The sequence below is a fragment of the Phyllobates terribilis genome, unplaced genomic scaffold, assembly GCF_046119375.1.
Source record: "Phyllobates terribilis strain yellow unplaced genomic scaffold, ASM4611937v1 Scaffold_1__5_contigs__length_1240528914, whole genome shotgun sequence".
Classification (NCBI taxonomy): Eukaryota; Metazoa; Chordata; class Amphibia; order Anura; family Dendrobatidae; genus Phyllobates; species Phyllobates terribilis.
The window spans coordinates 276959554-276971770 of record NW_027362761.1 but is presented as its reverse complement, the minus strand read 5'-3'; the positions used below and the strand labels follow the sequence as shown (position 1 = coordinate 276971770).

At 39.2% G+C, this 12217-nt stretch overlaps 1 protein-coding gene across 2 annotated transcripts in view; it reads right to left on the bottom strand.

The window, feature by feature from the left end:
* GRK3 (G protein-coupled receptor kinase 3) overlaps positions 1 to 12217 on the bottom strand; it is a 315828-nt gene that overhangs the window by 109531 nt on the left and 194080 nt on the right. For both annotated transcript variants that reach the window (XM_073672931.1, XM_073672932.1), the window contains exon 5: positions 7039 to 7113. In XM_073672931.1, coding sequence (XP_073529032.1) covers positions 7039 to 7113 — 75 coding nt within the window. The remainder of the gene's footprint in view (positions 1 to 7038; positions 7114 to 12217) is intronic.

Genomic DNA, 12217 nt, shown 5'->3' with positions numbered 1-12217 from the left:
TCTGTTAATGACCTTTTACTATACTAATCAGTATGATCATACCAGGACTTTTACGTAGTCGAAAACGCTTTTCAACCAAACTATACGACAAAGTATTTTCTGGTATATATTTCACTCAATTTTATGGCGCCATTAATTCTACAGCTCTTTACAGATATCACCGCTGTCCCCATTGGGGCTCACAATCTACATTCCCTATCAGTAGGTCTTTGGCGTGTAGAAGGAAACCGGAGAACCCGGAGGAAACCCTCAGCAAAATGGGGAGAACAAACCCCTTGTAGATGTTGTCCTTGGTGTGATATGGACCTGGGACCCCAGCGCTGCAAGGTTGCAGTGCTAACCACTGAGCCACCGTGGTGCACAACTAATATTTTATATACTTTCTCCCATTAAAATACACTCCTGGCTGAGTCTATAAGAAATTTATTCAATTGTTTTACAAAACCTCAAAATCTTATGGAGAATTGGTACCACCATTGGTACTTGTGGTTTGTCTCAATGAAAAAGTCAGACAACTTCAAAACGCGTTGATAATAAACCGCATAGAATAATCTTCAGTCTCCTGGATTCTTCCATTGGTTATCATCAGTGCAGCTAACCCACTTCTTTCCATTACTATCTTATATTGGATCTCCTTTGTGGGCCGGCAGCAGACAACACTTTCGAGCTATTATAGTGGTTGTGGTCACACAACCCTAACAGGTGAGCACATTCTTGGACGTTAATTTATCTATATCTATCTATATATTTTCTCCTGCCTTTTTCTACCATTAAATCTATTGGAAAAAGAGCCATTTACACCACCAATATAATCTCTATCATTTCATTAAAGAGTTTGTGGTATTAGCTCCGTCTCTGTAGACAACGTATGAACTGCAGTAATTCTGCAATACACATGCAGTACTATAAGAGACCAGGTCACAAAGGCTGTGGAACTAGACGGAAAATCAAGGTGCAATCTACATGTGTTACTTGCAATTTTGATATTGATATTCACAAAGATTTCATCTATTTCAATGAGTAGAATTTCTGGCAGCAGATAGAGCTCACAAAACTTTTCTCTAATCCTGAATGTTGGATGGATTTGTCCATATTCTATAAAAATAAGCAACATATCAGACCTGTGATTAAACACAACTGCAATCATGTGGGGCAATAATACAAAATTAGCCATACAACTCATGTATTTATTTATTTTACTCCCTTATATAGTGCCATTAATTCCACAGAGCTTTACAGACATTATCGTCATTGTACCCATTGGGGCTCACAATCTAGGTTCCATATCAGTAGGTCTTTGGCGCGTGGGAGGAAACCGGAGAACCCGGAGGAAACCCACGCAAACACGGGGAGAACATACAAACTCCTTGCAGATGTTCTCCTTGGTGGGATTTGAACCCTGGACCCCAGCACTGAAAGGCTGCAAGGCTGCAGTGCTAACCACTGAGCACCCGTGATGCCCATATCACTGAAGATTAAGGCCCCAATTCCTCAAGACCAATGTGAATAACACAGGTATTGATGAGGAGGCGGGGTGGATTGCACAGGCGAGGCACAGGGGCCTGATCCTCGCCACAAATCTTACTCCAGCCAGGGACTGGAGTAAGATTTGTGATGAAATGTATGCCTTTGCTAGTTATAAATTTGATGAGTTGGAGTCGCCATGTCCCGTCACACAAGCCCACATTGTGCCCCAGTTCAACTCACTTTGTTAGAGATGGGCAAAAATGGTGTGAATACGGCAACAGCTTGGGCTGAGCCTTGCGTCGCGCAAAAATTTTGGGACTTTTCTGGCATAAAGGCTTTAATGAATTGGGGCCAAATGGTATGTTCACAATGAGATTTTTAACATGTATTTTTTTGGGGGGGATGAAAAATCTATGCAAAAAAAAAAAACAATTAAAAAAAAAAAAATTGGGGTGTGTAGCATTTTTTTCCTATTCAATAGAGACATTTTTCATGCAGAAAATCCTCAAAAATTGTCATGTTGCTGTTTTTTTCATGTCGATAAAAAAAAAAAAAAACGCACCATCAGCACTAAAGAAAGCCTATTAAATGAGCAATTGAAGCGGTTTACAATGTGGACAAAAATCTGCTTCAAAATCCCCATCTAAAAAAATATATCTTACAGGGAATTATACAATGCTTCCTATACTGGGGCAAAGGCGTCTGTAGGTGGAACATCTGACATAAAGAGATGTCGGCAAGGTGGTCCTAGGCTTACAGTGGAATTAAACGATATAGAGCCAGGCAGACACCCTCTCGCTTATCATTGATTCTCTAAGGCTCTAAAGTTTCCTTCTACAAAATAATAGATGTAAAGGATTTTATGTACAAGTGCTCCATTACAGATGAACACCGCGCTATTAACACTTCAACCACTGACACGAGGACGAGTCATTACTTTATCCCATAAACCTGCTGTCTGACAAGAGCCGAACCTAATGAAGAGACGTAGACTTATCTGTTGTGACTTGGATTTCTTGTGATTTTCTTCTTACCGCACTAGGGAAATCAGCGGTAACAATATATTAAGCAGTAAAGTGCCCGAGCCCATGGCACTTTGGGCAGCTCATTAGATAAGATTAATATCCTACCCCAAGGCCAGGTTAAGACCTTCATGTGACATTGTGATCTGCACAATCTCCTCAAACACCTCACTGGTGGTGACACCTTCCAACTGAGCACAAGTACTAGCTCCAGATGAGGAATATGCTCGTCCCAATCTCGTATTCCCCAGGCAACATTCACAAAATGATCACCGGCTATTATAGAAATGCGAGACGTCCCAATTCCAGGGTGGATTATTGTGAGTGACGAGAGATACCGTAAATTCTCCGGTCTCGCTTTGTAGAGACATTCAGAAAAATCTAAAAGAATAAAATAGCATTGGATGTCTGTCTAATAATTTGTAAAATTCATAAATCAAAAAATATAATAATTCAATGAGAGAGGCACTCTTCTCTACATCAGAGGGAAACATTTATAGGTCATAAAAAATGAGGTCAGTCTATAATCGCGCTCCGTAGGCCGGCTCTGTAATTTGTTTGTGGATTATAATCCTATAGTTTCCATCTTTTAAAACTACTTCTTGAAGGGAAGCCGCTGTCAAAAATGACTTATTGATTGAATCAGGTTTCTGTGTTTTGTTTTTTAAGTTTTGCCAATTTTTTTTTTTTACATATCACAATCTGTATTAAAAAAAAATAGCCACGAGTGCTTTCTTAGATTCTAACTTCTTCAGGAGACTAACACATGTACAATCCCAACCCTATCATTTGTATTGAAGAATCTAATGAGCCTGTGGATAGGTCATTGTGAATGGAGGAGGAGAGGGTGGGCTGTGACATCAGCTACTGTGATTGGTGGATCCTTTGTTATCAACTGTGCATAGTGATGTTGTCGGTCGCTGTAATCCAGCCTCTGGTAATATGCAACCTTGCTGCAAACCTTTCCTAAAAAAGCCCCAGTGGCCAGTGTAAAAATTGTTATATTAGTAATGTATTTTTTCAATAAAAAACGTAATATGGAAAAAAATAACAATGCCAAAATGTTTTTAAAAATGTGTAACACAGAAACCTGGTTTAAACAATAGATAATATTCTTATGATAACTTCCCTTTAGGCTAGGGTCACGCCACCGGATTTTCTCTCATCCGAGAGAATCGGGACAATTGTGTCGACCACACACTCCGACCACACACTCCGACTCGATTTTCTCAGTTGAGGAGTAGATGTGGAAAAAAAATTTCTCCATGGTAACACAAGACCCACTTAACTTATAAATAAATTCGCAAGACACAGAAGTTATGGAAAATAATGGCCATGGTGTTTATTCACGGTAACAAATCTTTTAACCATAAAATATAATAATAATCATATAGCTAATTAATAAATTTTTCACCGAAACCAAACAAATCCACCCAGAAAAGATTGGGCGATTTTCCCTCAAGTAAAAATCACAACATAAATGAGAAAAACTTTCTTAAAATTAGGGAAGGGAGGGTGAACTTCTTTTTCTCTGACAGGCAGAATGAGATAAAACGGCAAAAAAGTTGACTTTTATAGACAAATCCTTCCCGCACATTTTTCAACTGACAAATCAGGAGACAGGGAAAAAGCGCCAATAGGAACCAGATTGAACCAGTTATCACCTGCTTGTGGGTTACCACAGCTTACCTTCAAACTCATTAACCCCTTAAAAAACAAATGACAAACAACTATTAAACCAAATGACAATATCAAAATTGGGGTCTGAGTTATCATGAGCCCCCCTTTTTTTTTTTATTTCATGGCAGGGCTTTCATTCTGTCAATCCGTGAAAACAGCACCACACTCTGATGTGCGGTCCGATATTTTCCACAGAGTCATTGACTTGCTGTCACGGGTGTGTCAGAGGTGACAGTCGCCTAGCAGTTGGTTGCAGGAGATCTCTACGTTTAGCATTACAGACATTCTTAGAGGCTGGCTGTCTCTAGGACCCAGTGGCTAGCTCCCTCTGGCTAATTAGCTCCCTGGCCTGGGTGTATAAATACCTGGTGTGTCTGAGAGGGAGGTGCCGGCGAACTTCATTACTACTTGTGAGGCTTTAGCAAGAGCAGTACTTCATCCTCTCAGGAGCTTGAGGAAGTGTGTGCATTTGTCTGGAGTCGTCTAAAGTTAAGCAATCCCCCCCTGTTTGTCTACCCTTGTTGTCTATAGACTTTAGTGGAGATCGACTAGCGCTCATCTCCTCCCTTCCCTAGCCTTAGCCATACGCCAGGGAAAGACAGGGCGAGGCATGCGTGATGCGATTGGTGAAGAGGCAATATAGGGATGGCAGTTGAGACAGGGTGACACTAGACCAGACTAGGAGGTCTCCACTAACCCCCTTTCCCTTTTACCTCTGTGTTGCACTAAGTCTTTCCCACACCTGGCAAGACACTTGCATAGAAGAGTGCGATCTGAATACCAGATGCAAATCATGCATGCTGCGATTTTTTCCTCGGACAGACTATCTGAGGAAAATAACCGGACATGCGCACGGCCCAATATAATAACATTGGTCAGAAAGCGATCCGATGTTTTGTCGGATTGAACTTGGAACAAAAATATGGTCGTCTGCACAAGCCATCGCAGATTGTTCTCATTCACCATTTGCCATCCTAAAAATGGTGGATAAATTACCGTAAACCTTAGGCGTCAGCTAGATCTCACCACAAGCCGGCTCTATATTTTACAAGTAGCCAAGCAACCCAAAAATGAAGGTGCCAGCAGAAAATTTTCAGGCACATAGGCTAACGTCAGCTATATGCTATGAACATTATATGATAGTAAAAATCTTTCTGTAGATTACAAATTACACATAATTGTTGTAATATTTGGCAGTGTACTGTACACAATGAAGCAGATGGTTGCCTACAGTTTGCTGACTGGATCCTTGAGTGACCCTGGGTAAAATAACATTCCACAAGTTGTCCTATGTTTTGTTTTTTTAGTGACCCCCCACCAAAAAAATGACAGGACACATGATTATATGAAATAAATCAGTTTCAGTACCAGCACTACTAGTAGTCAGCTTTTTAGCTAGTAGCATTTCACAGTTAGTAAAAGAAGTAGTAAATGGCTGTGAAGCCATCAGCATCTCTTTGTGGAATGTCTCAGGAGCTATTGAAGGTCACACAAAAAGCATCAATCCTCACACTTATTACCAGGGCCTGGGTAAAAGGACAAAGCCATTATTAATGGTGGGGAGACATATACATTTCACAGGTTAAAAGGGGAAAATGTTATGGAAACACAGCAGAGCATAAATTGACCGTGAAGGATTTCAGGCTCCAGTAGAGGGGTGGCTTGTATTTCAAGAGGAGGCTACAATGAGACCTCTGCTATGGTACAATGGCCACTTAGAAGCACAGGCCACATCCTCTTCTCCATCAGTCACCTCTTACTTGGCCATGTAAATCTCTACAACGTTTTAATCACTCAACGACTGTAAAGCAGCGTGAAATAAGTCTGATTTTCTCTATTCCATGGATATTTACTTGGAGCTGTACCCATAGCCCTCAGGCTTGAATGCAGCAATATATCTGCTTGGTTCATCGGTCATTGAAGCTAATACAATAAGGTTAACAGATTTCACTACCCAATTCTTGTTTTGTCAACCACTACACCTATTATTATTTTCACAGAGTTTTACTATCTAGATATAGAAGTATGCGTATGTGTGCTGATTCCTGGAGCTATTTCTATGCATACGCGACTCAGGGGACCTTTTATATGGAAAATCCACAATATACTGCTGCAGATTTCATTATGTTGTTGCTGATGCACATTTTACCTTTTGCATTCCAATAAATTTGCTGTGAGTGAACATTACCCTAAAGTGTAGCTTCATAGGGTTGTCCTCTACTTTTATTTAGATGATCTATCCTTTGGATAGGTCATTAATATCAGAGTCCAATAATAGACACCCCCACCGATCAACTGTTATTACCTTGGGAGGCAGCTGGATGGAAAAAGTGCATGGAGCTGCACACTACAGCTCCATACACTTTGTCGTAGCTGCAACCAGGTACTGAAGATCAGCTCCTATTTTCTTCAATGAGAGAGGATAGCGGCCACTAAACTGTGTAGTGTTCCATTTCATACACTTTCCATACAGTCGCTTTCTGAGATGATAAAATCTGATTGTTGGGGGTGTACATTATTGGACCTCCACCATTCTGATATTGATGACCAATCTCACAGATTGGTGATCATTATAAAAGCAGAAGATAAACCCTTTAAATAAGAATACTATTTCATAGCAATACTTATTTCCAATACCAATGAACTGGCCTGCTGTATTAACACAACGTTCCCAATCTCTAAATTTCCAGTAACACCCCAATACTAGAGAACCATTATTATTGGCATACCCTAATTATACTGTCTATCTACATAAATAATTCTGAAATATTTTTATCTGCCCCTGCTAAAGCTTCTACGGGCGAAACTCATTCAGGATCTCATTGTGTAACTAGTTGTGTTGCTTATGGTTAGCTTTGTTATGTCTTACCTGAAATAAAGCAGGTGGCACTTGTTTCTTCGCAAGATGAGCTTGTACATGGTCTACAGCTTGTTTGGAGAATGGCTACGGACATAGAATAAAATGTTCATTGTCCTATTGATTTATTTAAGCAGTCCCAAAAATAAATGTATGTACAGAAGTACGCTGCAGGAACAGTATGCAGTAATTAACGATGCAATAATTGTTGCAATAGATCAGCTAACACACCCTAGGTCATCATCTAGCTGCTAGGCACATTGACCCAACTTCAATTTCAATGACCTATTATAGAAAGTCTACTTTTACTCTTCTACTAATGCAAAGATGACTTATTACACAAAATAACGGATTTGTTATCCATGCATAATATAATTTTACACACAAACAAAGAAATCTTCCTTTATTCTGTGTAAATATATAGTCACACAATATATATATATATTACACATGTAAACACAATTTCTTCCATGCATATTTACACACAAATGTATATAGATAAAATAAAAAATTCTATTTTTCCATTTAATAACAAAATATATAGGCACACATACATAGGGTGAATGAAGTTTTGAACTTACCAATATTTTAAGTAAATCTATTTCTAAAGGTGCTATTGACAAGAAATTGTCACTAGATGCCGGTAACAACCTATCCAATCCACATTAGCAAAGAAATCAAACCATAGATGTCCATAAATTAGGTTATGTGTAATTATGAGAAATAACATTGGGAAAATGTATTGAACACATGAAGAAAGAGGTGCAAAAAGCCACAGAAAGTCATGACACCGGCTGAGATCTATCAGTATTTAGAAAGAAATCCTGCCACTGAGTGAAAAATAATATCAACTGGTCCAACTGATGGCCTATAAAAAGGTGTCTCACTACCTAGGTGCCACACAAGAAACATCTCATGATGGGTAAAACCAGTGAACTGTCTCAAGACCTTCGCAGCCTTATTGTTGCAAAACATACTGATGGCATTGGTTACACAAGAATTTTTAAACTACTGAAGGTTTCAGTAAATTGGAAGGAACATAATTTCACCATAAACCAGATTCTCCCAGCAAGATTTTGGACAGAGTAGTCAAAAGAATCATAAGAGTTGTCCAAGAACCAAGGACCACCTGTGGAGAGCTATATAGAAAGTTCTGGAATCAGCAGGTACAAGTGTTTCAAAGAAAACAATACAAAATGCACTCAGCCTCCATGGCCTGTATGCACGCTCACTACGTAAGACTCCATTGCTGAACAAGCATGTTCAAGCGCATTTACAGTTTGCTCAACAACATTTAGACAAGCCTGTGAAATACTGGGAGAATATAGTCTGGTCAGATGAGACCAAAATTGAACTCTTTGGATGCCATAATAATTTGGATGTTTGGAGGTCAAAATGCACTGCACATCACCCTAAAAACACCATACCAACAGTGAAGTTTGGAGGTGGGAACATCAATTTATGGGGATGTTTTTCAACATATGGCACTGGCAAACTTCATATGGTTGAAGGAAGGATGAATAGACAAATATACCGAGACATTCTTGATAAAAATCAGCTGCCATCTAACAGGATGATGAAGACTAAACGAGGGTGGACATTTCATCAAGACAATGATCTCAAACACACAGCCAAGGAAACTCTCAATTGGTTTTAGAGAAAGAAAATAAAGCTGCTACAACAACCCAGCCAATCACCTGACCTGAATCCAAATAAAAAATTGATGGGACTTCACCCGCTGTATATACGAGTCTCCTTGAGAAAGCCACCTGGCGAAACGTATGTCGGAACATTTGGGCCGCTATAATCTGGTATTATGCTTTCTTATCTATCTTAGCATCATGATACAACTTATTGCTTACCTGAGTATGTGTGTTTACCTTTAATCCAATGTCTACTATGGTACTTAGCTTATAAAATATTAATGTATTTTTAGGATATTTATCCTCTATTGGACCATTGGATTCACACTCTCTTTATATATATTTTTGTACATTTATGGTCTATGATTCACGGTGTTAGTATTGCATTTTTTCATAGCAATATAGGATACCCACTTTATATAAGTTTCCCTGTGATTTTTTTCCTGTTTCCTTCCCCTCGGTTTCATATTTGTTCTTAATTGGCCATGTGGCAGTTTTTATGTTATTGATTAATTAAAAATTCTATTTTTATTGATTCATTAATTGTGGTCTTCCATACTCTGTTGTACATACACACACACACCCATACTATATGTATCTGTATGAGTCTACATTGCAGCTTCTCTTTGCAGCATCTAAACAACTAAAAACATAGTAAACAATACAATAATTTCCTATATATCAAAAGTACATTTTTATGCTAGCTGGATGAAACAAGACAATAGATTAGCATGGTCACCACATGCATATTGCTAGGTGCTTGCTGATATCTGTGATTGAATCCCAAGGGCATGCGGTGAAATGTAGAGCTGATCCTATCTGACCACTTATTATATGAAGCAATTTGTTAGTGACAACTCGATTTTGTAACCAATTCCCTACAGCATGCATTCTCCGCATATAGCACATGAAGGACAAAGCAAGAATTGGAATGAGCATTCTTTGTACAAAAAAAAAAAAACATGTACATCTACAACAGCCTTAGTATCTGGAAATGAAGCACATATACAGTGGCATGTAAAAGTTTGGGCACCCCTTGTCAAAATTACTTTGAAATGATCGCTAAAAGGCCTAAAGTTAAAGATGACACATTTACCTAGTAATGTATAATTAATCTTTAAATGAGAAGGTGTGTCCAAACTTTTGGTCTGTACTATATATATATATACACATACATACACACACACACATACACACACATACAGTACAGACCAAACGTTTGGACACACCTTCTCATTTAAAGATTTTTCTGTCTTTTCATGACTATGAAAATTGAACATTCACACTGAAGGCATCAAAACTATGAATTAACACATGTGGAATTATATACTTAACAAAAAAGTGTGAAACAACTGAAAATATGTCATATATTCTAGGTTCTTCAAAGTAGCCACCTTTTGCTTTGATGACTGCTTTGCACACTCTTGGCATTCTCTTGATGAGCTTCAAGAGGTAGTCACCGGAAATGGTCTTCCAACAATCTTGAAGGAGTTCCCAGAGATACACTTGTATTATGGCAAGAAAAAAGAAGCTAAGTAAAGAAAAACGAGTGGCCATCATTACTTTAAGAAATGAAGGTCAGTCAGTGCGAAAAATTGGGAAAACTTTGAAAGTGTCCCCAAGTGCAGTTGCAAAAACCATCAAGCGCTACAAAGAAATTGGCTCTGTGTGGCATTGACCTGGTCTCTAATCTGAGCTGCTGTTAACCTGCGATTTCTGAGGCTGGTGACTTGGATAAACTTATCCTCAGAAGCAGAGGAGACTCTTGGTCTTCCTTTCCTGGGGCGGTCCTCATGTGAGCCAGTTTCTTTGTATCGCTTGATGGTTTTTGCAACTGCACTTGGGGACACATTCAAATTTTTCTAACAGTCTATTCAGTAGGACTATCAGCTGTGTATCTACCAGACTACGTCACAATACAACTGATGGTCCCAACCCCATTTATAAGGCAAGAAACCCCACTTATTAAACCTGACAGGGCACACCTGTGAAGTGAAAACCATTTCCGGTGACTACCTCTTGAAGCTCATCAAGAGAATGCCAAGAGTGTGCAAAGCAGTCATCAAAGCAAAAGGTGGCTACTTTGAAGAACCTAGAATATAAGACATATTTTCAGTTGTTTCACACTTTTCTGTGAAGTATATAATTCCACATGTGTTAATTCATAGTTTTGATGCCTTCAGTGTGAATGTACAATTTTCATAGTTATGAAAATACAGAAAAATCTTTAAATGAGAAGGTGTGTCCAAACTTTTGGTCTGTACTGTATACACACACACACATCTATAATGTATTAATTTTTTTTTTTTTTTTTTTTTTAATTTTTAAAAATTACAAAAAGGAAAATGGGCTAATGAAAAGTTTGGTCACCCTGCATGGCGAGTACCTAGTAGCTCCCCCTTTTGAAAGTATCACAGCTTGAAAATGCTTTTTGTAGCCAGCCAAGAGTCTTTCAATTCTTGTTTGAGGGATTTTCATCCATTCTTCCATTGTAAAACCTTCAGCTTGCGCCTCTTGAGCAGGGCTGTGGAGTCGGTAAGCCAAACCTGCGACTCAGACTCCTCAATTTCCCTTACACCGACTCCACGACTCCGACTCCCACATATATTGCTTATATTTAAGTGAAAAATTTATTGTAGTACAATGTGAACATCAGATATTTAATCATTTTTATGATACAATAATCAAGGTATTTAGATAGAACATAATATATAATTATTGGAATACAACTTTAGAACACAAAACTGTAATAATTGTAAAAATGTATTACACTATGTAATATCGATTACATATACACACACACACATACATACATACATATATACTGCTCAAAAAAATAAAGGGAACACTCAAATAACACATCCCAGAATTGAATGAATGAAATATTCTCATTGAATACTTTGTTCAGTACAAAGTTGTGCTGACAACAAAATCTCACAAAAATCATCAATGGAAATCAAATTTATTAACCAATGGAGGCCTGGATTTGGAGTCACCAGCAAAATTAAAGTGGAAAAACACACTACAGGCTGATCCAACTTTGATGTAATGTCCTTAAAACAAGTCAAAATGAGGCTCCGTATTGTGTGTGGCCTCCACGTGCCTGTATGACCTCCCTACAACGCCTGGGCATGCTCCTGATGAGGTTGCAGATGGTCTCCTGTGGGATCTCCTCCCAGACCTGGACTAAAGCATCCGCCAACTCCTGGACAGTCTGTGGTGCAACGTGACGTTGGTGGATGGAGCGAGACATGATGTCCCAGATGTGCTCAATCGGATTCAGGTCTGGGGAACGGGCGGGCCAGTCCATAGCTTCAATGCCTTCATCTTGCAGGAACTGCTGACACACTCCAGCCACATGAGGTCTGGCATTGTCCTGCATTAGGAGGAACCCAGGGCCAACCGCACCAGCATATGGTCTCACAAGGGGTCTGAAGATCTCATCTCGGCACCTAACGGCAGTCAGGCTACCTCTAGCAAGCATATGGAGTTGTGTGCGGCCCGCCAAAGAAATGCCACCCCACACCATTACTGACCCACTGCCAAAC